The sequence below is a fragment of the Haliotis rubra genome, unplaced genomic scaffold, assembly GCF_003918875.1.
Source record: "Haliotis rubra isolate DU_JTF1 unplaced genomic scaffold, ASM391887v1 Scf1, whole genome shotgun sequence".
Classification (NCBI taxonomy): Eukaryota; Metazoa; Mollusca; class Gastropoda; order Lepetellida; family Haliotidae; genus Haliotis; species Haliotis rubra.
Window position 1 is genome coordinate 9681063 of NW_025764891.1, and position 26076 is coordinate 9707138.

A 26076-nucleotide genomic window follows, 5' to 3' on the forward strand; every position below is an offset into this window, starting at 1 on the left:
CGAATTCGGACACACGATTATGGGCCTCTGGCCTGCCCAAGGTATACAACTCTGCATGTTTGAATTGCGGAACATCAGACCGCGCCCTTAGACTAACGCTTAGTCTCTGAATATATCTAATTTTGATAGTAACAAATAATCCCATTGAAATTGGGGGATTCAGAACCTGAGGAAATCTAGACTTGCTTCATTCTTTAGCATTGTAGAGAGGGCTGGGCTGAAGGGAAAATAATGTGGTTCAGGGACTGTGAGACAGACTAACCGCGCCCTGTGCATTTGAGTTTCAACTTGACGTATAATGAATAACGATCTTATGTATTTGAGATTATTAGAAAATGGCTTGTTATATTCGTTATGACATCGAAGATTACACAGTCTGAGATGACATAAGGCACAGTTCTTAGAGTGTTGATATATAAGTCGTTAAGGGCAATTGTTAGTGTTACCTTTGCGTGTATAATGTAATGGTCATTCATTTTCAAGGAGGGCAACTGGGACGAAATCTAAGGACACCTTTCATCTAATAATACAACTTGTACAAGGTTAAACTCCCTTTTCCTATATGATCATACCGCGAAACCTGATCATTAGATCAGAAATCACTCGATTTTCATTCTTAAGTCTCAAGGAAGTTAAACAGCCCAGGGTCACATTAACAATCTCTATTGTAGCTATTCACTGCTTGGCGGAAACCACCTTACAGCTGGAATATTGCAGAGTGCGACGTTCAACAGCAAACTAACAAAACTTGGTGGAAAGAGGCATATTTTGAACATAGTCACTTGCCTATAGAACGCGTTATGAACCGGGTTAGATTTGGTCTTCAGCTACCCTTGTTGGTCGCAAGAGGCGACTAACGGGATCGGGTGGTCCCCACTTGGTTCCCACATGTCATCGTATCCCAGTTGCCTGTATCGATGTTCATGATGTCAATCACTGGTTTGGTCCAGACGCGATTATACACGTCTTCATAAAGCTGAAATATTGAGCTTGGCTCCAAACAACAACCAAATTTGACTAAGGAGAATCAGAGACCATATAATATATGGTCTCTGGGAGAATCAATTTATTCATTTTTCCAAAGTGGTCCAACACATTCCGGTAATTCACACATACTAGGCGTTTTGTGATAACATATTATTTACAGCACTGTTTGATCATGGAGGATCTCTCATCCACGATGTCATACAGCTTTCCTATACAGTAGCAATCTGATTTCGGTGGTCAGGTAACGAAAAGGTCATGGCTTTGTGTGCCCTCTTTGTGGGAAACACTGACAATTGTAAAGTCGATGAAACTGATATTGACAGTGTCACGAAATCAAACAAACTGAGCTGTTCGGGCGACAATCCCCAGTGCAATAAAACCACGACCACCCAAACTGCAGTTTAAGATGTTGCCGTAATTTCACACGAGCTGTGGTCACGAACGAGTTCCAAATCTCGTCCAATCTCACATTGTCATTCAAGTGACATCTTGAAATCTTTCACATTCTAGTTCCGGGTCAGTACACATGCGCAAGACCATTCATCATTCGTGTCCGCGTGACTGCACATGCGCGGCGCCATGTATCGCATTATGTGTCACGGAGAGACACATCTATCACACGTTTTGTCAGCCACTATGCACACAGACAGTATGTAAGGAGGTAACATGCTTCTAAACATCTCGTTAGTGTTTCACTACGGCTCGTTATAGATGACAGAGGAGGATGAAGGCTAGTGCTAGTTGTACTAACCGTGTTGCATTTTCCGACATTTTGAGGAGATTATATATAATATGAAAAGAAACATACATAAAAACAGTATTAAAGAGCAATGTTATCTCCGACAAATTAAAACACTCTTTCTGAGTGAGTGAGTTTGGTTTTACGCCGCACTCAGCAATATTCCAGCTATATGGCGGCGGTCTGTAAATAATCCAGTTTGGACCAGACAATCCAGTGATCAACAGCATGAGCATCGATCACGGGTCCAGAGTGACAATAGTGTTACGCCGCTTTTAGCACTATTCCAGCAATATCACGGCGGGGGACACCAGAAATGGGCTTTACACATCGTGCTCATGTCGTCGGCGTCCAACATCTGTGGGTGCGTGCTCGTGCATGTGCGTGTGTGCGTGCGCGTGTGTGTGAGAAAGACACCAGAAAGGTACTTATAGAGATACGTATCCAATTATACTCTGTGGTTAGTTAGTAATGATTATGTCGGCCCAAACTCGCACACCGTGATTATATGAGAACACCTTTCAGTGAACCAAACGTAATTTTATGCCAATTTTCATCAACTGACAACCACAACCAGGACAGTTTGAAACGTTCTCCCAAACAAGATGCTAGTTACCTAGCGTGTATTAATGAAGTATAAATAAATACAGGAAATACTTCAACTGATCACATTAATTTATAAATTACTTGATTAGTCGTGGAAAGACAGTTGTACGTCATACACACCTTACGACCACACCTGATGTTTCCGTCAGCTAAAAGTAACCATAACGCATGTCACTGATGAACAATAATATGCGCAACAGTTTATGGGTCGCCCTAACAAAGGTAGATAGCTCAAGTAGATCTTTCGGGTTCGATTCTCCGCATGGGTCCATTCTTGGTTTGTTTGTTGAACGTTATACTTAACAATACTGTAGCTTTTTTGACGAAGGTCTGTAGGTAATCGGGCCGTATCTAGAACACCCAGTGATTGACATCATGAGCATCGGTCTGGTATGACATACATCAACGGCTGGCTGACCACCCGAATCCAGGTCGATGATCATGTCAGGCATTGAATTGCATTGTCTAGGTCCGATTATCGTCATATACTTAAAATACCGTTCGGTGCGACGAGTAACAAAAAAAACCCAAAAACAAAAACAAATCAAAACAAAAACCTCCTACACCCCCCCCCCCCAAAAAAACAAACAAAACAAACCCACACCAAACAAACAAAACAACAACAACAAACAAACAAAAACAACAACAACCAATATATGAATTCAATATGGCTGGTTATTGATAGACAGCACGTACACTCATACTCACTAGTGCCTCCTAGCGGCCGTTCTGCAACAGCCAGACTGTAGGGAGAAAGAGCTTACAAGACACCTGTAACTTGCCATGCTTATTTACACATGCCCCCCTCAAAGGTCCATATTTCAAGCTATGTACATGCATCATCAGATGAGCATTAAGCCAAATACCAGCAAACCCTACCAAATGTCAGAGTACACATGGTACTGCGGCAGCTACGTGTGAGATATGCGCTCCAAACATCAATATTGTGTCGAGTATTTTCCAGATGTAGGACCAAATATACATGCCCCTGGATATGTGAAAACGATTCAGCGGGGATGATGAGGAGGATAAATATTATCTAGACGTTTTGGGAGTTAGGATACTGCTGATATTTTGAAGCTCCAGGTAGAAGGAATTTATTTTCATGATGTATTTCTATTCTTCTTAAAAGGCACTTGCAAAGCAGTCATGCTTTACGCTTGTCCTCTCGACCCTTGAAGGTCCGGGTTAGAATTGGTCTTCAGCAACCCATACTTGTAAGAGGCGACTAACTGGATCGGGCTCGCTGATACAGCCATGTTATCGTATCCATATTGCGTAGATCGACGCTCATGATGATGATCACTGTTGTTTACAGACCACCGTCATATAGCTGGAATATTAAACAACAACAACAAAACAACAACAACAACAACAACAACAAAAATCCCAAACACATAAATCTTGCTCTCTCGTCAAGGTCAAGATCATGATGGTTTATATGATTTAACAATCGTGTTCACCACTGAAGTCAAACAGACCAACAGGTAAATAATTATCCTTTTCACTTGATTACGGGTTTTCCTTGGTGACCGAGATGAAGGTAAATACAAGTTACAAAACCAATTCATAATCACAAGAAATGTCTGCCTAAGCTCTGTCCATTAACGATTCCGGATACAGCAGCATCAGCATATGTTTATGAAATACCAAACTGTGAAGTTCAGGGAAAGTTGAACATATCCTGCTGCATCCTAGTCTGTCATAGAGACCCTGAAGCAAATATATCCAAGAAAGCCCACGCAAGTCTAGATAATGTGGCAAGCCTAGATTTCCACAGCTTCTGAAAATGAAGAAAGTCTCTGGGTTCCTTTTTATTGTATTTATAACTTTAATTTATAAACTTTTATTTTCTGTAAAATGGCTGTTAGTCTAGCTGTATCGTTCAGTGGCACAAACACATGCAAAGGCATGTGAATCACCTGAAATCATAGGAACATATTTTACAGAAATCAATATATGGAACTGCTTCAGATATCATTTTGGTCACTGATGCCTCTTATTGTCGAAACATATCTCAAAAACTCTTCCTACGTATACTGCTTGATGTAACCGTTGTCAAACAAAGTTTGAGCAAGATTGGTTGGACGCTCTTTGAAATCTTTGCAAAACCAGCTGTAAAATTACCGTCATATCTGTTATCGGTGTATGCAAGTGTATGTCGCCACTCCCTGTAACATTTACGTTGAAACAAGTCTAGATAAACAGATTATAGGTGAAGTCTAATATCAAGTGTCTCACAAAATGTCAAGATTGAAGTGATATTTTCTGCCAACTTGATGATCTCACCCGCTACCTGTTTGCAGTAACATCAACAACTATTATTAGTGTGAGAGAGTGTGTATTGGCTTAAAAACACGTTGAAGAAGGTACCGACCACTAGAGTTCTGGGGTGAAGTTAGGGAAGGAGGGGGAGACTATTTAAGAAGAGAAGTTCAGTAGTTTTTTTTAAAGGGGCATCAATGGACGTTGGCTTCTTCAGGAAATATTTTGTTTAGAGGTCAAACGGAACAAATATGTCGCCCTTATGGCGGGAGTTGACATGTAATAAAAAAAGGGTCACACTATATTGTCTTCCTTTCCTCCTGTATCCCTGGGACCTCTACCGTTTCAACGATGTTATTCACTGACGTGTATCCGTGAAGATCCGGTTGAGAATTGATCTTCAGCAACCCATGCTTGTCGTAAGAGGCGACTGATGGGATCGGGTGGTCGGGCTCGCTGACTTGGTTGACACATGTCATCGTATCCGAATTGCATAGATCGATGCTCATGCTGTTGATCACTAGACTGTCTTGTCCAGACTCAATTATTTACAGATCATCGCCTAGACTTACGCATAGTGGCTGAATGTATATATAATACTGATAGTGACAATTAAACCCATTTAAATTAAAAAAGAGCCCAGTGAGATCGGAGATTCAGAACATAGGGGAATCAAGACTTGCTTCATTTCGGGCTTTAGCATTGCAGGGTGGGCTAGGCTGTAGAGAAAATAACGTGGTTCAGGGATTGTGAGATCTAACCACGCGATATAGCTGTAACGTTGCTGAGTGCGGCGTTAAACAACAAACGCACGCTGACATGTCCGCTTCGGAGAATTTATATAGAAATTGCTGCCCATGCTGCTCCCTATTTCGTGGAACCAAATGAACTGACTCATGTACAGCCTTCCAAAAAACGTTTTTCTCATATGTTTCCTCCATGAAAAAGTGAACGAGTAAACGTCAGAAAGCCACCTGTCTCATCAACTCCGGTGAGACCTGCTCATTCGGACTATCTATCAATTTCTTGATAGCCCGTCTGTGCAGGCCCTCTTGATGGACATGGTGATCTATTTTACGACATGCATCCGTCCCGTACACATATAAGTTTGGTTTTACTTATCTTTAAAGTGCAAGTTGACCTGAGTGTGAACTCTTGCTACATATTACCTGCTGTCAGTGGGGAATAAGGCTGGCAAATTTGATGGAGAAAGTCGGAACTGATGGTGATTAGAAAGTGACACTGTTTGTATACAAGTCCGACTTAGCTTAACTGGTTCTGCGACTGGTATACTGGTGTGTGGGCCAGCAGTTGTGGTAAACATCTTCTATTCGCTGTGCATTAACCTATGGTCCTGGGTTCGAATCCCACATTATGTTTCGTTTATTATCAGCACCACACCCGTTGTCTTCGGTTTCTCCAACGAGGTAATCCCTTTAAGTTCTGTATAACTTCGGGCGTCCGTCCAACAACCTGACACCCCATAGTAGAATAGACGCTTAGTCTCTGAATGTGTAGAAGTTTGATAGTGACAAAAGAAACCCATTTAAATTGAAAAGGAGCCCCAGTGAGATGGGAGATTGAGAACCTGAGGCGGTGGGGTAGCCTAGTGGTTAAAGCGTTCGGTCGTCACGCCGAAAACTCGTGACTCGTCGGGATATTGCTGGAATATTGCTAAAAGCGGCGTAAAACCATACTCACTCACCCACTCACTCATTTACGGCTTCAGTATTGCAGGGAGGGCTAGGCAGTAGGGAAAATCATGTGGTTCAGGGACTGTGAGACAGACGAATGGTCGAACTGAAGTGTTGACTACAGAGGCGTTTAACAAGATCACATGGTCATCCACGAAATGTTGTACAAACTGCATTATATCATGCAAAATATATTTCTGATATATTTACAAGATTGCATCCTCTTAATCACACATTATAACCATGGTCTGAAATGCCAATATTCCTGAAGGATCCTTTGACCGAAGCATTTGCGAAGTTCTGACGCATTGTGATGCATGAGTCGGATTAGCGCGCGTAGCTTTCATTGAAAGGGGACGATTCTTCTTCCTGGTTACGGAAAGGGTCGAGTTGCTAGGAATGAACATGGGATGTATCCGATGCATATCGTCCAAGAGTTTGCAGATATTCGTAAACATGAAAGGTCTCCTGGGCACATCCACCTGCCGGAGCTGGGTCCATCTCTCGAGGCTTCTGTTGATCACGTGTAACCACGGGGATACGACTGATGATGGCCCGCGCCAGCAGCTCAGCGGTGAGGTGTTTATAAGATAAGTAAAGGTTAACTTATGTCGTATCCGGATGTTTGCGATGAAACGGTGGCAGATAAACAAAAATAATCTACTCAAGATGTACCGTGTACTGGCGAGAGATGGGGAGGGAGGACTGTGGTCTAAAGTTGACTACTATTGCTGCCACTGCATCTGTACCTTTCATTATTACTACTATTGCTAATACTATTTCCATTACTACTGTTGCCACTGCCACTTCCGGTGCAACCTACACCACCACAACCACCACCACCACCACCACTACCACTACCACTACCACTACTACTACTACTACTACTACTATTACTCAGTATCTTGCGGATGAGAGCTATTTGAGAAAGGGATTATGTGTGTGTGTTGTGTGTGCAGTTCATTTTCACCCGTTTTCACCAGAGTTTCAATGATCATTTAATAAACTTTCAGGACAAAATGGAGGTGGGGTGCGCACCCCTACTACAACTATAGCCACACATACTAGTACCACGAGGGAAATGTAGCATCACACACATGTTAACATATCATGGAACATATAACTGGTTTCACATTTGACTCCAGGGAGTCAGGTCTGTGTTGTACAGCAGATGGCTGTACCCGCCACTTCGTACCGACTCAACCCTCACTTAAGGTTTTACTGTGGAATCACGGCGCCAGTGTGACAGTGAGTAGTCCATGAGACAACTTTGGCGTCAAGCTAATTAAATCTCTGTTATTTGAAGCGCCACTGCAAATCTTTAGTGAGACTTTGACGCTACACGTTTAGTTTTGAGGTCTCCACGGCGGTCATTTGGCGACTGTTTTACGTTCAGTGGAAGGTTTGCTAAACTGACAGCTGTAGCTCTACGATTGTGAAATTGAAGTAATTGACCTGCTTTTTTAAAATGTCGTCGAAATCGTCACAGTTCTATGATATGCCAAACTTACCATAATGCCGAACTTACTGCAACTTTAAAGCTTTATTGAAAACCTTCAAGATTGTCGGACTTTGCTAGATGCCAGATTTGCTTTGTGCCAAAACTAATGTAACCCTCCAGTAGATTCATTCTGTGATTTGTTCATGGCTTGTTGGAGGACATATGTGAATATTACAATGTGAGTACACACGTTACAGAAGAAGTACATGTATGTGCATGTGCTGGCTATTCCACCGTCCTGGCACAACCAGCACAACTTCCTGCTCATGGTAGCATCATGCCTGAGGAAGACACCTTGTGGAATATCAGCCGATACGGGTGGGCTGTGTTTCAGGTTCACCAATAACGTTATTTCTTGCAATATTTTTTAATCTTAAGATGACCATTTTCTAAATTCATCTTGGTAGCCTATTGGTAAAAGCGTTCACTCGTCACGCCAAAGACCCGGGTTCGATTCCCCACAATATGTGAAGCCCATTTCTAGTGACCCCACCGTGATATTGCTAGAATATTATAACCATAATCACTCGCTTTTTGGAGAGGGAATATCATCAAACTGCCAACACGTGTTATATATGTTGAAAGAATAGGTTGGTCACTCTCGGTCGTCCAGTTCTGGCACTGCCACCCATGCTTGTTGTAAGAGGCGAAGTCATCGTAAGTCAGGCTCGCTGACTCGGTTGACACATGTCATCGTATCTCAGTTGCGTAGATAGATGCTCATGCTGTTGATCACTAGACTGTCTGGTTCGAATAAACCCATTTAAATTGAAAAGGAGACCCAGTGAGATGGGAACTTCAGAACCTGAGGAAATCTACACTTGCTTCATTTAGAACTTTAGCATTGCATGGAGAGCAAGGCAGTAGGGAAAATAATGTGGTTCAGGGACTGTGAAACAGACCTATGTCCTCCTATCCAGGTTTTGTTTAAATTATATCTTGTCCCGTGTAAATCGAATTAAGTTGATGCTCCATCGAACTACGCTCCTTCTCTATTCGAACGGCGCTTGTGCACTCTATTCTCCCCCATGCACCGTTTCATTATATGATGTCCTGTGATGTCTAGGTCTGATGCTCTGTTGAACGATGCTCTTGTCCTATGTCAAACAACGCTCGCATATTCTGTTTCCTACACATGCTCGGTTTCAACATATTTATGCACAAATTACTTAAATAATCAGTGGTTAATGTTGAAATTTAAGCCTTCACATATTAGGCATTTATTAATTTCAGCGAACCCTAAAGCAAACCTTTGTAGAGTGTAAGTGTCAAGCTATCCACTGGATTGCCACTTGACGAGGCGCTTAGATATTTCATTCGTCTCAATTTCCTCTTTACGTCGGAACTCAATCCCCCATCTGTCGCCCTTCAGGGGTCAAGAGAAGCTGGACAATGTCCGCGGTAGATTTATAGTCAAAGCACACATGGTTATTTCGACAGTTGGCCATTAACGCTAAACTTGACCATTGAAAATAAGCAATTGAGATCTTTAAACTTCAAGAGCTGGTCATTCGGCATTTTAGTCTGGCCATAAGGTTAAGATGGTGATTAGATTTCTTATCGTAAATCAGTGTTCCCAATACAATACATGTTTGTTGGTTTGTCGTCTAGTCGATGTTTACTGCCTCATAGAAATAGAATCCCAACCGCCAAGAGCAACATATAGTCAATTTATTTCATTTCATTTCCACCAAATAACCGTGAGTGGTACGGGGAAATGTGTATATTAATTATGATCGCATCTTCACCTTTCATTTACAATGAATGTAGAGAGAGTCTTAACTGCAGAATGTTTATGGGAACACAGTGGGTTTTGACTTGCATATAAATGTAGGTTTGACAATTAGCAATAATACCGAGAAAAATGAATTTTGAGAACAAATATATTCCGAAGCTGAACGTTTGAATAGATACCGAAACTCTCTGCTATCGTTGGCGAGAAGCATAGAGATTCTAGATTCTTTCGGTAGGTATTTCCAGCGCCCTGTCTGGTAAGAAGGTAGAAGAGAGAGAGATGGTAAGAAGGTAGAAGAGAGAGAGAAGGTAGGTATTTTTCAAATGATAAGATATATTATAATATTTACATCTAGAACTTTAATTTATATTTTCTCTCCACTGTCGAAAGATCTTTAATTGTATTTATATATAATATTTGGAAATTATTAGCAAATTCCAGATATAAGAGTACCAGCATTTTCAAACCTTTGCACACTATAAAGAACGTTTTGCGCCCATCTGCGTCCGACAGGGGGACAGATTTGGCGGAGAAAGCGATTATGGTTTGGGGATCCATCTCATACCTGTAGAAATCAGACTTGGTGATCGTTGAAGGGGAACCCACGAGCGGCCCCAGCGTTACATCAACCACGTGTTACAGCCTCACGCTTCTCCCGATTATTGACCAACAGACACTGAATTTTTTCAACCAGACAACGCCAGCCTCATACTGCGTGCAACAATGAACTTTCTGCAGAATTCCAACGTCAATGTCTTGCCATAGCCCTCTAAAATCACCAGACCTCAACCCTATTGAACACCTGTGGGATACTCTGGGTCGACGCATTACGTCAACGTCAGCCGCCGCCACAGACGCTGCAACAACTCGGCGTTGCACTGCAGGGGAGGAGTGGAGAGCCATTCCCCAGGAAAGAATCCGGCGTCTTATCCGTTCTTGTCAAGGAGATGCCGTGCGGTGATTGCAGCTCGTGGTGCTCATACGAGATACTGAGGAAAGACGCCCCCTGGTGACAAACTGGTGTCTGTGAGATGACTTTTGAAATGACAATTTTAAACATGCCCATCTTGGTTATTATTCTGCCAAATTTCAGACTTCAATTTATATCTTGTCCCGTGTAAATCGAATTAAGTTGATGCTCCGTCGAACTACGCTCCTTCTCTATTCGAACGGCGCTTGTGCACTCTATTCTCCCCCATGCACCGTTTCATTATATGATGTCCTGTGTTAATCGAATTAGGTCTGACTCTCTGTTCAACGATGCTCTTGTCCTATGTCAAACAACGCTCGCATATTCTGTTTCCTACACATGCTCGGCTTCAACATATGTATTCACAAATTACTTAAATAATCAGTGGTTAATGTTGAAATTTAAGCCTTCACATATTAGGCATTTATTAATTTCAGCGAACCCTAAAGCAAACCTTTGTAGAGTGTAAATGTCAAGCTATCCACTGGATTGCCACTTGACGAGGCGCTTAGATATTTCATTCGTCTCAATTTCCTCTTTACGTCGGAACTCAATCCCCCATCTGTCGCCCTTCAGGGGTCAAGAGAAGCTGGACAATGTCCGCGGTAGATTTATAGTCAAAGCACACATGGTTATTTCGACAGTTGGCCATTAACGCTAAACTTGACCATTGAAAATAAGCAGTTGAGATCTTTAAACTTCAAGAGCTGGTCATTCGGCATTTTAGTCTGGCCATAAGGTTAAGATGGTGATTAGATTTCTTATCGTAAATCAGTGTTCCCAATACAATACATGTTTGTTGGTTTTGTCGTCTAGTCGATGTTTACTGCCTCATAGAAATAGAATCCCAACCGCCAAGAGCAACATATAGTCAATTTATTTCATTTCATTTCCACCAAATAACCCTCAGTGGTACGGGAAAATGTGTATATTTTCACAAATATTTTTAATAATTATGATCGCATCTTCACCTTTCATTTACAATGAATGTAGAGAGAGTCTAAACTGCAGAATGTTTATGGGAACACAGCGGGTTTTGACTTGCATATAAATGTAGGTTTGACAATTGGCAATAATAACGAGAAAAATGAATTTTGAGATCAAGTATATTCCGAAGCTGAACGTTTGAATAGATACCGAAACTCTCTGCTATCGTTGGCGAGAAGCATAGAGATTCTAAATTCTTTCGGTAGGTATTTCCAGCGCGCTGTCTGGTAAGAAGGTAGAAGAGAGAGAGAAGGTAGTTTTCAAATGATAAGATATATAATAATAGTTACATCTAGAACTTTAATTTATATTTTCTCTCCACTGTCGAAAGATCTTTAATTGTATTTATATATAATATTTGGGAATTATTAGCAAATTCCAGATATAAGAGTACCAGCATTTTCAAACCTTTGCACACTATAAACGTTTAAACACATTGTTTGATCACAAAATTGTTTATTTCATTATTATTATTGTAACTAGAAATATTTCAAGAATGGTATAATATGGATGACGGCTGATTTATTATAAATATTAATATTATATTAAAACACGTTTGCTCTTGCTTGACAAGAAGCTTGTAAGAATCTATACCGAAACGTTGCATCACATAATAAGGAAGTTGTCATCTATAAAGTATTAGACTTTTCTTACTTTTCATCAACTTTTAAAATGCCAATCAATTATAAATATTTTGCCTTTGCAAATTGTGCTATTCGTCGAAATAGATTTCCAAAGAAACTGACCACGAGGGTGAGGCTCTCGAATGATTATGTATACATAATGACCTGAGCTCTGTTACACCTTCAACGTTGATCACTGGATTGTCTGGTCCAGACTCGATTATTTTCAGACCGCCGCCATATAGCTTGAATATTGCTGAGTGCGGCGTAAAACTAAACTCACTCACACCTTCAACAGCTCGTCACTATGTGGCTGGAAAAATGCCGATGTGACGTAAAACTCAACTCGACTCAACAGACCTTCAACATTTTGTAAGGAAAGGAAAGGGCTTACAAGGAAACAATAGCCTTGCACAAAGGAACTTGTGATGAATAATTTTAAACTAATAATCATTCCCTCAGAGACTTCTGCAAGTCAATAGAAACAATAACTAGCCAGGGAGATGTACACACTCGAACACAGACAATAACACCGATCGGCGGATGTCAGATCTAGGAGTTTGTAAACACGGGTAGCTCCAAGCGAGTTCAAAGCGCTACAGTGGGGCTCCTTACGTAATGTATGCTGATTCGACCAAACACAGCTGCCAGACCGAAAGTGTTTGTGGACACAGTCACGGGTTCTAAGACCCGGCTAATACCCACCCACTGCGGTCGTGAAGAAGCTTATCTCAACACTGTGAGTCTAGGCACGCGTGAACCAGCTGCCATACTCATCGTCGTTACTGAAGTAATAGACACCGAAAATTTTGCCATTTAAGTATTTTGCTGTTCAATGAATTCACCAAGTACAGCTCCATTTTGAGTGGTTTGTGTAACCACTGTTTTTGAAAGGCAGTCTCCAGTGACTTCTAAATCCCGAAACTGTCAAATTCCGTGTGAGTGAAATCGTTCGGAATAATATACGTCCAGGTTGAAGAACTGTTATTGAGTATTGCCGTATCATAAAGATTGACTTACAAAGATGTTTTTCAACATTAACAAGGAATGTAATTCCGGTTTTTGTCATATAGGCAAATTAAGATAAGTGATTATTCGGGTAGTTTGGTTTTGGAAATAAAATTACATAAATAGAAAAAAGATTGCGAAAGTTGTGGAATTAAATGTCATTGGATGATTAAATGCACTGAAAACGTTGAGAAAACTGTAATTCATTTCACAACCCAGTGAGCTGGAAGGTGAGGCCTCTTCCTTAATCACTTGCTTAACGACTTTCTTAAAAACTCTGACACAACTTTTCCATCGAGTGACTTTGAGAAAAAATAAATTTATAACGTCATGTTTTTTACTGACAAGTAAGACGATAACTTTGTTTCCTTTTTACCTAATTTGATTGATATTACTTATTACTGAAATCGATAAGGCTCAACGTAAAGAGTAAATGGCCGAAAAATGTTTTTTGTTCCACTTTTGTGAACATTTTGTGTCGACCTGCATGCCAAGTTTAGAAAAAAGACACCATACTACTAAATTATGGCTTGCGTCATTGAAAGTCTGTCTCGTGTCCCCATAGTACCTACCATGCTGATCTTCATTCCGTTGCTGGTGATGTCCAACTTGTTTCTATATTGTATTGTCGGTAATATTGGTTTAATTTTAAAGTTACGTGCTGGTTTTAATTCTTTATCTGTGATAATATAGTTATTTTATTGTCCTTCGTCGACAGGTTTTAATAATTGAACTGTGTTTATTATGAAGGTGTACCTTTTCTAGCCACGATATGGCTGAAATATTGCCGACTATAAATCTTAACTCACTCACTCACTGTTACAAGCACAGCATCCAGACTGTGCTCAAAGCTGTCTTTGTTAAGGATGGGACTTGGGGGATGGGTGGGGATTGACTACTCAAGGAGAGCAGGCACCCGTTCGTCAAAATATGACATCTGACATTTCTTTGTGCTACAGTGGTAGCAGAATCAGCTAGCCCGTGGGAATCCTGGGGGTATATTTAGTACCTTTTCTTTCCTGGAATAGATGTCTATTCATTGGGGAGGGAGTGATTATTGCTCAACGCCGCATGTACATTCTTGCAGCTATTCATTGGTGCCGTAAATCATAGGTGAATAGGGATATTAAGAAGTTGGTACGGTGAAAAGGTTTTCTTTAGTGATGTGGATAAATTTGACATGATTTTGAATACCATTCTTGTTGAAAAATTAAATTAAATATTCCACCAATCTTGGTTGTTCTTGAAACAGACATGCTGGGCATTGAAAATAATATGAGTGTGTGAGTGAGTTTAGTTCTACGCCGCACTCAGCAATATTCCAGCTATATGGCGGCGGTCTGTAAATAATCGAGTCTGGACCAGACAATCCAGTGATCAACAGCATGAGCATCGATCTGCGCAATTGGGAACCGATAACATGTGTCTTTTAAGTCAGCGAGCCTGACCACCCGATCCTTACGATCGCCTCTTACGACAAGCATTGGTTACTGAAGATCAATATTCTAACCCGGACATTCACGGGTAGAAAAGAATATGAACGTACAATTCTAATTTATGAAGGAGTTCATGGAGACCAAAGCGATCATGGACTGTACATGTGCTCTTTTTCGGAGCAGAACTTAAAAACGGTCCACTATGCTTTTGACAAACTTGGTACATAGATAGGTCTGGTGGTGAACTGGTCCCTTTTGGTAGTTTTGGATTTCTGAATAAATTATTTTTGGCGTTTCCATGGCAACACGTTTGACTTCGACTGAATTTGGTGGTAGTGCTCTTTTCCGGAGCAGAACTTAAAAGCCTTTCAATACTCTCCTTCCACTTTGCTATATACACGCCAAAACATTTGACATAATCATAACTAGTAGATTGCGAGGGATACTGATGACTTTGTCTTCTTGTTGAAAAAGCAAATGACATGCGACCGTCCACATACACAATTTGCCTACTTTACTTTCAATCAATCGTTACAGGGGGCGGTGGGGTAGCTTAGTGGTTAAAGCGTTCGCCCGTCTCGCCGAAGACCCGGGTTCGATTCTCCATATGGGTTTTAACCTGTGATAGTGGCAGGGCCTCAATAACATGCTTCTTATACGGCGTGATGTTTTATACAAATGATATACATTTATGTATTATATATTATATATGTTTTAGCTTTTTAATATTGTTTTAGTATCTCTCATAAATCGCTGAGCGATTGGTTGTACAAACAAGCGAGACAAAAATAAGACTATCTGTCTGTCTGCCTAGTGCCAAAAGCGGTATAAAATTACACTCACTTGTTAACACTGTTTACCCAGGGACCTACCTAGTCATGTGACACTCAACGCCATCTTTCAAAATTGTTATTAACAGTCGGTGTCAGCATGGGAGCGGTTGGTCCATACAACACAATTACCTTTCGAACTCCTAACGCTCTTGTCATTCCTTGAAGCAAACTCTCAAGTGTAATGCTAACACATCTTGGCTTTTATTGCCACTGCCTTATCTCATTTGAAGACACTCTCGTTGGGTTATTTGCTGCATGGATAGCCGCTGAGATTAGCATCACGGACGAATGGCCCTTCTCTGACAGGAAGCGTTTCATCTGAGGAGCACTCCCCGACCTCCACAACAAAGATACTGGCTTAAGTTGTTTTTAATCGCATTTAATCTTTAATCGACTTTTGGAAAATACCGACAGTACCGTTAAATTAAAGCAAGTCACCGTGTATGTCATGGTAGGGCCTATTCGCTGATACGAGCCATAGACAGATCTGTTCAAAGTATTTCGGAAGGAGTCAAATACGTGTGTGTGCGTGTGTGTGTGCGCGCGCGTGTGCGCGTGTGCGTGTGTGTGTGTGTGTGCGCGCGCGCGTGCATGCGTATGTCTTCTACTAGACTGGATACAGTCCATAGACTGTCCAAAAATATGAAAGATAATTTTTACTTAACCTCGATGTTTCCAGAATAAATACATACCTCTGGAAACAGATCACTGTCATGTTATCGTTTTGTAACAATGTATCAACTTGTAGTGTTATAGGTTTGTTGATTTTGGTTTGTGGTCTTGTCGAAGGTTATTTGAGACATTATTTAAAAAACATTACAATAGAAAACAGTGAGTGTAAGTGAGTGAGTTGGGTTTAACGCCGTCTGGAACATTGTCAATATTCCAGCTACAGTACGGCGTGTCTGTTTGTCGTGGGAGGGAAACCCGAAGTGATACAGGTTATAGACCCAGTTGACCAGTGAAACCCAGGAACACGGGTATTGTGCTGGCAAATAGTGGGTTGAAGTGGGATTTGAACCCACAATCACAGGTTTCTTGCACTCCCATGATACGCGGCTCTGCACTGCGGATCGCGGTGACTTCGAGTGTCTGTATGTCCATATATATTCACTGTTGGTATTTCCAGGTATATTGACTGTTTGTATGTCCAGGTATATCCACTGTCTGTATGTCCAGGTATATTCACTGTCTGTATTTCCAGGTATATTCACTGTCTGTATGTCCAGGTATATTCACTGTCTGTATGTCCAGGTATATTCACTGTCTGTATTTCCAGGTATATTCACTGTCTCTATTTCCAGGTATATTCTCTGTCTGTATGTCCAGGTATATCCACTGTCTGTATTTCCAGGTATATTCACGGTCTCTATTTCCAGGTATATTCTCTGTCTGTATTTCCAGGTATATTCTCTGTCTGTATGTCCAGGTATATTCACTGTCTGTATGTCCAGGTATATGCCAAGACGGAAGCGAGGCAAGTCCTACGACTGCCGAAGATGCATTTCTCCCGGACACCCCTCCTCCCACCCCTGTTTACAAACAACGCCGGGACAACGCCCTCAGGTCTTCATATGACCACGTGGTACAGGAACCTCTCATGTAAGTGTACGATACAGTGAGTGAGTGAGTTCAGTTTTACGCCGCTTTTAGCAATATTCCGGCAATATCATGGCGGGGGACACCAGAAATGGGCTTTACGCATTGTACCCATGTGGGGAATCGAACCCGGGTCTTCGTCGTGACGAGCGAACGCTGTAACCATTAGGCTACCCCAACGCCTCTGTACGAGTCATAGTTGTATGATTAAACATCCTAGTCTTTAAAAATTCATTGCTTATATGGAGGGTTGCACGGCATCGGACAAATGTTTTTCTTTCTTCTGTAAAACCGTTCGTATGTACTTGTACCTCTTAACAATACAAACAATCAATATTGTTTGTGTATAAGTACAGTGGAACCCAAATGTCAAGGTTATTTACCATCTTGGATTGGAACAATCGGACTGTAATGATGTATATTAGTTTATCATTTTATATATAAAGAAGGGCATATTTGTTGTGTAATTTCTCTTAAACTCCTGTTTATATTTCATAAATTGATATCAAGTGTTTCTGACCCGTGTGTATGGGTCATCTTGAACGTTGTCTAATGAAATGTTTTGTTAAAGTCGGTCGATAGGATTTGCTTGAATGCAATAAAACGGTTTTTAAGTTCCTTTGAAAATATCGTCCAGCTCTCAGTAGAAGAGTTTCCTTATCGTCTGTGAGAATGTTTCTACTAACAGAAAATAGCGGACACAAACCTGGTATTCTTAATTTTTGAAAAAAATGTTCATATTTAAGACGAATTTTTCGAGGCATTATTTTACAAAAGGGAAATTTTATGGATGTCAACATCTGTAATTTGAGGAATATGACATTTCGGATTATATTCATTCTTCTTCATTCATCTGATAGAGGAATACGAATATAATCCAAAACATCGTTCTCATATCACAGAAACTGTCATCCATTGCCGATGACGGAGTAAGAGCATACTCCGAAAGATCGTGTTCCACAAACTACACACGTCGACATCCCTATACATTTCCCCTTCGTGTGTATCACTTTTAATGTCATTCAAAGAGTCATTATTAAGAATACACAATGATTGTGAAAGTGAACTACATCTTGTCTTGCAGTGACAGCTTGTTCGTCAACCTCAGCGCTCTGTACGCCATGTTTGTCATGGTGCTAGGTTTTGTCATTCCCATCTCGGAGACATTCACCACTGAGCCACGGGCCTATCTGTTCCAGGTAAAGTCATGGTCGTAACACACATACATCACAAGTGTCTGGATCCGGGTTAGAATTGATCTTCGGTAACCAATGCTTGTTGTAAGAGGCGACTAACGAGATCGTGGCTTGCTGACTGGGTTGACACACGTCATCGTATCCAATTTGCGTAGATCGATGTTCATGATGTTGATCACTGGGTTGTCTGGTCCAGACCTGATTATTTTCAGACCGCCGCCTTATAGCTTGAATGTTGCTGAATGCGGCATTAAACAACAACCAACCAACTTTTCGTGTCTCTGTTGGTGTTCCCTTAAGGTGACTTACAGGAAGACAACATCCAACTGTGAAATGGGATAGGTTGCACAAAATATCTTAGCATGAAAGAGGAACAATTCTCTATTACCCAATGTCTACTTTAACAACTTCAAATGTATTTACACACATCAACTAACCCTTGGTAATGATGATATGAAATCGGACTCCCTTACAAAGTGCGTGACCATCCTGTTCTCCTCCCCCAGGGATTCTACATCTACCTGTACGCCGTCAGCGTCCTCTTCCTCCTCTTCATGTACATCTTCGTCCTGAGAACCCACAGATGCAGCTGCAGGTGCCCTTGTAAGAAGAGGCGGCGTCGGGATCCCCTCATAGCGGCCCTGCAGGACAAAGACTTCAAGAACAGATTCACCTTCTCCGAGGCAGCACACTCTCACACAGGCAGCTTCTACCTTAGACTCGGTGCCGTCGGTGAGTGAGTGCATGAGTGAGTGAGTGAGCAAGTTATTCATCTAGGCACCAACCATTATATATTTCTCTGATAGGAAGAGCCAAACATTAGATTTCATCCACAATATATTTGTTTCAAGACATCCAGTATTCAGTTGGCACAAGTGGCACAGTCGGAAATCTAAGATGCCGCCAAGTTGTTCAGAGTTGCGTCCCCTGACATGCCAGAATCCTGTGATCATGGGTTTGAATCACTTATCACGTCGGGCTAATGCATTCATGGGACACTTAAGGCGAGACAGCTACAGGATAGATTAAGGGTGATATGCATGTTCCACTCAGTCTAATGATTCTATTGGTATCATCAGCCACAAGATGAAACATATTATACAATCATTTCCTTTAGGGTTCGGCATCGGCAGCATGATAAAAAGTGGCCTACAGTTCGGCGATTTCTTCGAGAGTGACGTCATGTCGAACTGTCGGGATATCATGCACGGTATCTGCCCCATCATCCATCTCGTCTTCACATTCTCACAGTTGTACTTCGTCTTCCTCAACTCAAAGGTAGGGCCAGACCTCCACGGTTTATTATGCATGCATGTACTGTGTATTATGCATGTATGTATTGTGTATTATGCGTGTCTGTATTGTGTATTTGGCATGTATTATGTCCAAGCGAGTTGGAGGCTTTGTGTGTTTGTTATTTAAAGTTACACTCAGCAATATTCCAGCTACATGGCGGCGGTCTTTAAATAATCGAGCCTGGACCAAACAATCCAGTGATCAACAGCATGAGCATTGGTCTGCGCAACTGGGATACAAGGCACGTGGCAGCCACCTCAGCGAGTCTGACCACCTGATCCCGTTAGTCGCCTCTTACGACAAACATGGGTTGCTCAAAACCAATTCTAACCCGGATCTTGACTTATGAGACTTAACAGCAAACCATGCAAATATTACTCTTAACTATAATTATCGTAACCAATACAGCAACTAGAGTGTAATGTATACGTATTTATTTGTCTGGTTCCCTGGGTAGACTGTGTTGACGCTATAGGAAGTAGCGCCAGCGCAGCGTACCCAGAGAACCAGGCTGGATATTTCGTCATTTATGTCCTACCTACCCTCTAAGTATTTCTAGCAGCCGCCTATATCAAGATACGTACGAACTATGTTTCAAAATATAACATTTAATGACTGTTTCAGATATGCATCCAACGTTTCAAGATTCTGTCGCGTTTTGGCGTGATGCATCTGGTTGCCACGAACATATGTGTGTGGCTGGAGAACATCGTGGAGGAGACGTTGGTGGAGCTGCAGCAGTACGTCAGTGAGATGAGGATGGGACAGGGGCCTCTCATCATCAGGAACATCTCTGTTAGGGTCCACTCGGCCAACAAGTCTAGCACTATAGCAACTCCTCAACCAGGTACGTAGTTCAGGACCGCCTCCGTGGTGTAGTGGTTAGAGCGTCCGCCCGGAGAGCGGAAGATCGCCGGTTCGATCCCCGACCGCGTCATACCAAAAGACGTTAAAATATGGTACTTGTTGGTCCCTGCCTGGCGCTCGGCATTAATGGGTACAACAAGGACTGGTCGGCTCGGAGTCAGTAGAATGTGTCTGAGTGGGGTATTCATGCTTCACTGCGACATGGTATCTCAGTGGGCTAGCACTATAAAACCAGCTTTAGTCTGGGCTAGTACAAGCAGCCACACATACCCATACACACGCATACACGTCGTCATATGAGCGAAATATTCTCAAGCACGACGTTAAACCCAATTTCACCTCACCTCACCACGTAGTTCAGGGACCCGTGAAGATCCAGATTAGAATTGGTCTTCAGCAACCAGTAACCCAGGTTCGAGAAATTAGCCATTCAGAACCCTCCAGCCTTTTCCTCCACTGCGGAGGAACTGTTAATTAGTTAAATGAATTGTGTTTGCCTCAGCATGGCGAGTGGTACGAGACATGTGGAACGTATCTACACTGATTACGAAACTAAAGCCAGTTCAAGATATGTAGATAATGATATATCATTACTTCCTCAATACAGTCCCATCTTTTGTTGCAGCGTTTACAACAACTACTACTCCGTCACCGGGGCGACACTGTCATCAGGAGAGCTTGATGAAGAATGTCGTGGAGAGGTCGGGGCCGTACCTTTACCCATGCAGTATTGAGTACAGCCTTATCTGCGCAGGTACGATCGATGTTGTTATTCGAGGATATATTTTGAAACTTCACGACTTTCGATCTGTATTTGTTTCTTTAACAAAATATTACAAGCCATCGTTTGCATTTTTAACACTAAAATAAAGTGAATTGTTTCAAGTTTATAATTCGTATTAGAAACGTGAATATTACGCAAAAACAATCACTTATATGGAACAAAAATAGACAATAAATACTGATTATGTTTGTCAGTGGTTTTAGAATTCATCGTGTGTAGAAAAAGAGCAAGATTGTTTAACACCGATTAAACAATAATACCGTACCTATTACGGCGTGTCCATAATGTGGGAGAAAACTGACCCAGACCTAAGATAATTTACCACAATATTAAAATCCAGTAGCATGGTGATGGACAACGGATCCTTGTGAACGTCGTATCTGGGATTCGACCACACGACTGGCGGATCCGACCATTGCTAATGACGTTCTAGTGTGTGAAAATATGCTTTGAATGTCTTTGTCCCTTGATCTCATCGTCAATCGACAAGGAATCAGATAAGAATGATTACGGTAATTTTGATTGTCGAGTGATAAGCTATATAGAGAATTCTGTGAATTTGATTTTGTATTTTTGTTTACAGGTATTCTGTTCGTCATGTGGCGAAACATCGGCAAACGGGGAATCAATCGCGAACAGGAAGAACAGAGGGAGGCTAAGGCGAAGGCTCAACGCCTCAGCCTCGACTGTACAGGCTCAAGTCGAGGCTTATTCCTCGGTATCCTCGTATTGGTAGCTGTCGTCATTTCCGTCATAACGTTCTTTGTTCTGATTGGCTCCCACGAGAGAAACGAAGCCGCTATCATGGTTGAGCATCTCTCAGAAATCGTCATCTACATATTGACCTCGTTGGCTGTAATATTAGCATTCTACAAGATGCAGGGTCTCCGATTCCGTCTTGAGAAAACGCTGGATTTAGAAGAATCTCTTATTCTCATATCTCTGCTTGGAATCTACACGTTTTCCCCTATTCAGCATAATCTCGGCCGCCTTCATTTCCGCGCAAGCGCAGAGCCTTCTTATCATTATATCCAGCGTTCTGCGCATGTTTCAAGCTACTGTACAAACTGTGTTTATTATGAACGCTCTGAGGAGGTATGCGTATGTCAAAGACCACGAGAGACGGAAACCAGGGAGAGAGTTTGTTACGTTTTTGCTGGTCTCAAATATTGCCTTGTGGGGAATAAACACATTTGAGGTCCAGCAATCAGAAGCTAACCCTATTCAAATTGACTTTTTTGGAGTGTTGCCCTGGAATATTTTCACTCACATATCCAGCCCTCTAGCTATCTTTTATCGTTTTCATTCGACGGTGTGTCTATCAAATATATGGAAGCATGCTTGGAAACGGAAGCGTGCTTGAACAAAGGGAGATCAATCTCATGGTCATCACGCGTGCGCTCACTTGGGTTATTTATTAAACTGGATCATATGGCAAGCTTGTTACAGTATTACCTCATGAAAAAAACATACCTCAATCACATCGACTTCTGCTGTCAGTGAAATGGTCATTATCAAATAGTCGCTGTTTCGACCTGTGGTAATGTGTGACCAATCGGATACAAGTATTTGTCATGCCCTGTTACAGAAAACGTGTTCAGCCAATCAAATGCCCTGTTTCGTTTGTCTGAAACCCCGTTCATCCAGACAAAAGAGAACCAATCAGATTAGTGAGAACAGAGTTACAACTTGCCGCAATCGTGGTGAAAAGACATGAACAGTGCTGATGTCTTGTGGGTCATGGTTAAGAGCTAAGCGTCCATATCTTTTTCGTCGTTCTTGGATACGTCGGGCGATGAGTAAGCTAGTGGTTACAGCGTTCGCTCATCACGCCGAAAACCCGGGTTCGATCCCCAAATGGGTACAATGTATGAAACCCATTTCTGGTGTCCACTGCCGTGATATTGCTGAAATATTGCTAAAATCAGAGTAATGACAATATACGTGTTATGACAATATACCACAGGCCTGCTACAAGTGCAAGATGAATCATGCAGTTTCTTGCTGGTGACTTATCATAATATATTTACAACGTAAATGAAAACCTCACACAAGTTCTTACCATAAAAGGCAGATTCTATGAAGAAAGTTGTTTGAGATTCCAGATGGAGACGCAGCGGAAATTAGGAAACGGCCTAAGGGAAGCAACTCGTTCTGACATGTACGATTCCAGGAGAACGTTGCGTTCCATGGATTCACTCTGACCCAGTTCGTACAAATGATCTACCGACATTCTGCAACTTCGCTGATAATTCACGGATAGCTTAGGACTAAAAACTCACGAAAGTTTCCATACTCGTTAATCGAGTGTAAAAATGCGGAATGAAACATATACATTGTACAAGCGAGGACGCCGAGGCTGGCTTTCCAACTACGGAACCGTCGGCGAAACAATTGACGATGCCAATACTTTTTAAACGATTGTTTAACTAAACGATTTTCTAAAACTTTTAAGATGTGTCAATGAAAGAAAATAAACCTTTTACTTGACTCTAAAACAAATATTATTTCACCAACTCACAATACTTACACAGGATAACATGTGTTTTTATTTCATTTTTAAATTTCGAAATCCTATCATGAGGTTTTGGAAAATCCGTGAACTAGTTCATACGAAATGGAAAGTTTTCAGGTCCTGGTTTGCACTTGACAATGGACACCTAAAAAAACATGACAGTGAAAACCACAAATGTGTAGGCTTATGACTGGCAATAAACGAAGGAGTTCTATAGCCTCCTGAAATGCAACCATCATGGGATTTTGCAGGGATCCATTGAACCTCGTGACTGAAAACATGGAAGGCTCATAAACTAGTTTAATCATATCTCAACTCAATGGTAACCATGGATGAAGTCTTGTCAGTATTATTTGGGTGAGTGAGTGAGTTGGGTTTTACGGCGCTTGTAGCAATATTCCAGCAATATCACCACGGGGGACGCCGGAAATGGGCTTTTACACCCACGCCCCTTCACACCCTTGTACCCATGCTAAAGGCGGCGTAAAAGTAAACTCACTCACTCGTAGTTCGCACGATGAACTTGTATTGCCCAGAAAGCGTGCCTCCTAGAAACTGCCACAACCCCGACCCCTTTGCCGTTACATGAGTATCTGAGTAAACTAAACTGAAATACTCTCCTGGTGTCTTGGGATTAATTTTCGGAAACCACCGTAAATATTTTGAAAAAAATGTTTTATTGTGACTTACAAGTCACAAAGATTGTGTGCGTGTTGCCGGTTTATCTAATTCAAAAGTACATAGAAATACGGCTTAACATTTGAAAGTTATGTTGGTTCCGGGGTCACGCTTACTGTTACTGTATCTGAAAGTATACTGACAAAGAGGGATCAAACCTCCAAAACACAAAGGCGATAATGACCTCAGTAATTCAAGTCCATGCTCTGTATCGTTATTACGATACATGTCCACTAGTCTCTAAATTTAATTTTTTTAAGTTTCTTGTGTGAGGCACGTCTCCAGGGGCCCTGTTTCTCTATCCGACATGTCCACTTTGTATCATAATATGAAATAATCATTAAAATTATGTTCGATATTTTAGTATTAGTTGTCATCTTTATTGTTTTTCAGGACACTGATGTCTTGTTACACTGAGATGTTACCCTAACGTTGCGTTTGTTTGTTGTTTTACGCCGCACTCAGCACTATCCCAGCTATATGACGGCGTCTGTAAATAATCGAGTCTGGACCAGACAATCCAGTGATCAGCATCATGAGAATCAATCTACGCGGTTGGCATTCAATGACATGTGTCAATCAAGTCAGCGAGCCTGACTACCCGTTGCTGAAGACCAATTCTAACCCGGATCTTCACGAGTAGTTAGCCTTACCACACGGAGACAACTGAAAGACTGTATATCACTCGAACTGTGTTAGGTGCTGACTAGACAGCAGAAGAGTCACGGAGTTTGATCCTTTGTATCGACTCGTGAAGGACGTGGCAGAACCTGTTTTAGCTTCTAGAAAACGTAAGTCCACAATATGGCGGTTGGATTGAAGGAGAATACGAGTGAATTGCAATAATTTGCTAGGTGAAAGATAAAGTCATCAGAAACATTTTCCCAAATTTTCAATTACAAATTATGTATAAATATGTTTTAATCGCAAAAACAACTTCTGTAAATCTCAGCTTCGGCCATTATGCATATTTCGCTGTAACCCACGTGACCTTTCCGCTCGTGACGTCAAATGTGCCCAGAGTCTGCCATATTGCCAAAGACCAAGCGCTACAGTAGTACAAATCGTGTTGTTCTGTCGTTTTGTAAATGGTACGATGGTGTATTCTGTTGCCTGGGGATGCACGGAATCTTCGAACAATGGAAAGCCACCATTTCTTCCGTTTTCCAAGTAAAGAGACAGACTTAGGCAGGAAAAATGCTCCGATCATTCCGAGTCGGACGCATATGAAAGAGACAAGCACACATGAGGCATACAAATCCCAAAGCTTGACTGAAGAAGGAAGAATTACCCACGAGATTCATTTATACTCCATCATTCCCTGTTACAGCTTACTGTCAGTGGTATTTTTAACATAAATTAAATCAAGTACGATTGCCAGTCGAATTGCCCCAGCAAATTTGGTCAAATTGCACCGGAGTTTTGGTCAAATTGCCCCATGGGGAGTAGTCAAAATGCCCCAATTTATTTAAAATGATTAAATATAGGCCATAAATGCATAGTTTTGTCAAGTTTGATATTATGTTCTTCATATAAAAGTATATACATAGTTAAGCGTTTACTGATGGAACATTTATCAGAAATATTACTTCTTAATAACTTTTATTTGAAGAACATAATATCAAAGTTGACAAAAAACTATGCATTTGCGGCATATATTTAATCATTTTAAATAAATTTGAACAAAATAGAATGAAAGACCAAATTTGCTGGGGCATTTTGTAGCTGCGGCAGTTCCACTTGTACCTATGAGATAT

General features: G+C 41.4%; 1 protein-coding gene across 1 annotated transcript in view; it reads left to right on the forward strand.

Moving 5' to 3' along the window:
* Positions 1–24675, forward strand: part of LOC124282704 (proton channel OtopLc-like) — a 49978-nt gene extending 25303 nt beyond the window's left edge. The window contains 8 exon segments of the mRNA XM_046718761.1: positions 16839–16986; positions 18068–18182; positions 18686–18911; positions 19297–19457; positions 20100–20322; positions 20968–21096; positions 21710–22092; positions 22094–24675. Of these exon segments, the coding sequence (XP_046574717.1) occupies positions 16839–16986; positions 18068–18182; positions 18686–18911; positions 19297–19457; positions 20100–20322; positions 20968–21096; positions 21710–22092; positions 22094–22489 (1781 nt within the window). The 3' untranslated portion in view covers positions 22490–24675.
* The last annotated feature ends 1401 nt before the right edge of the window (positions 24676–26076 follow it).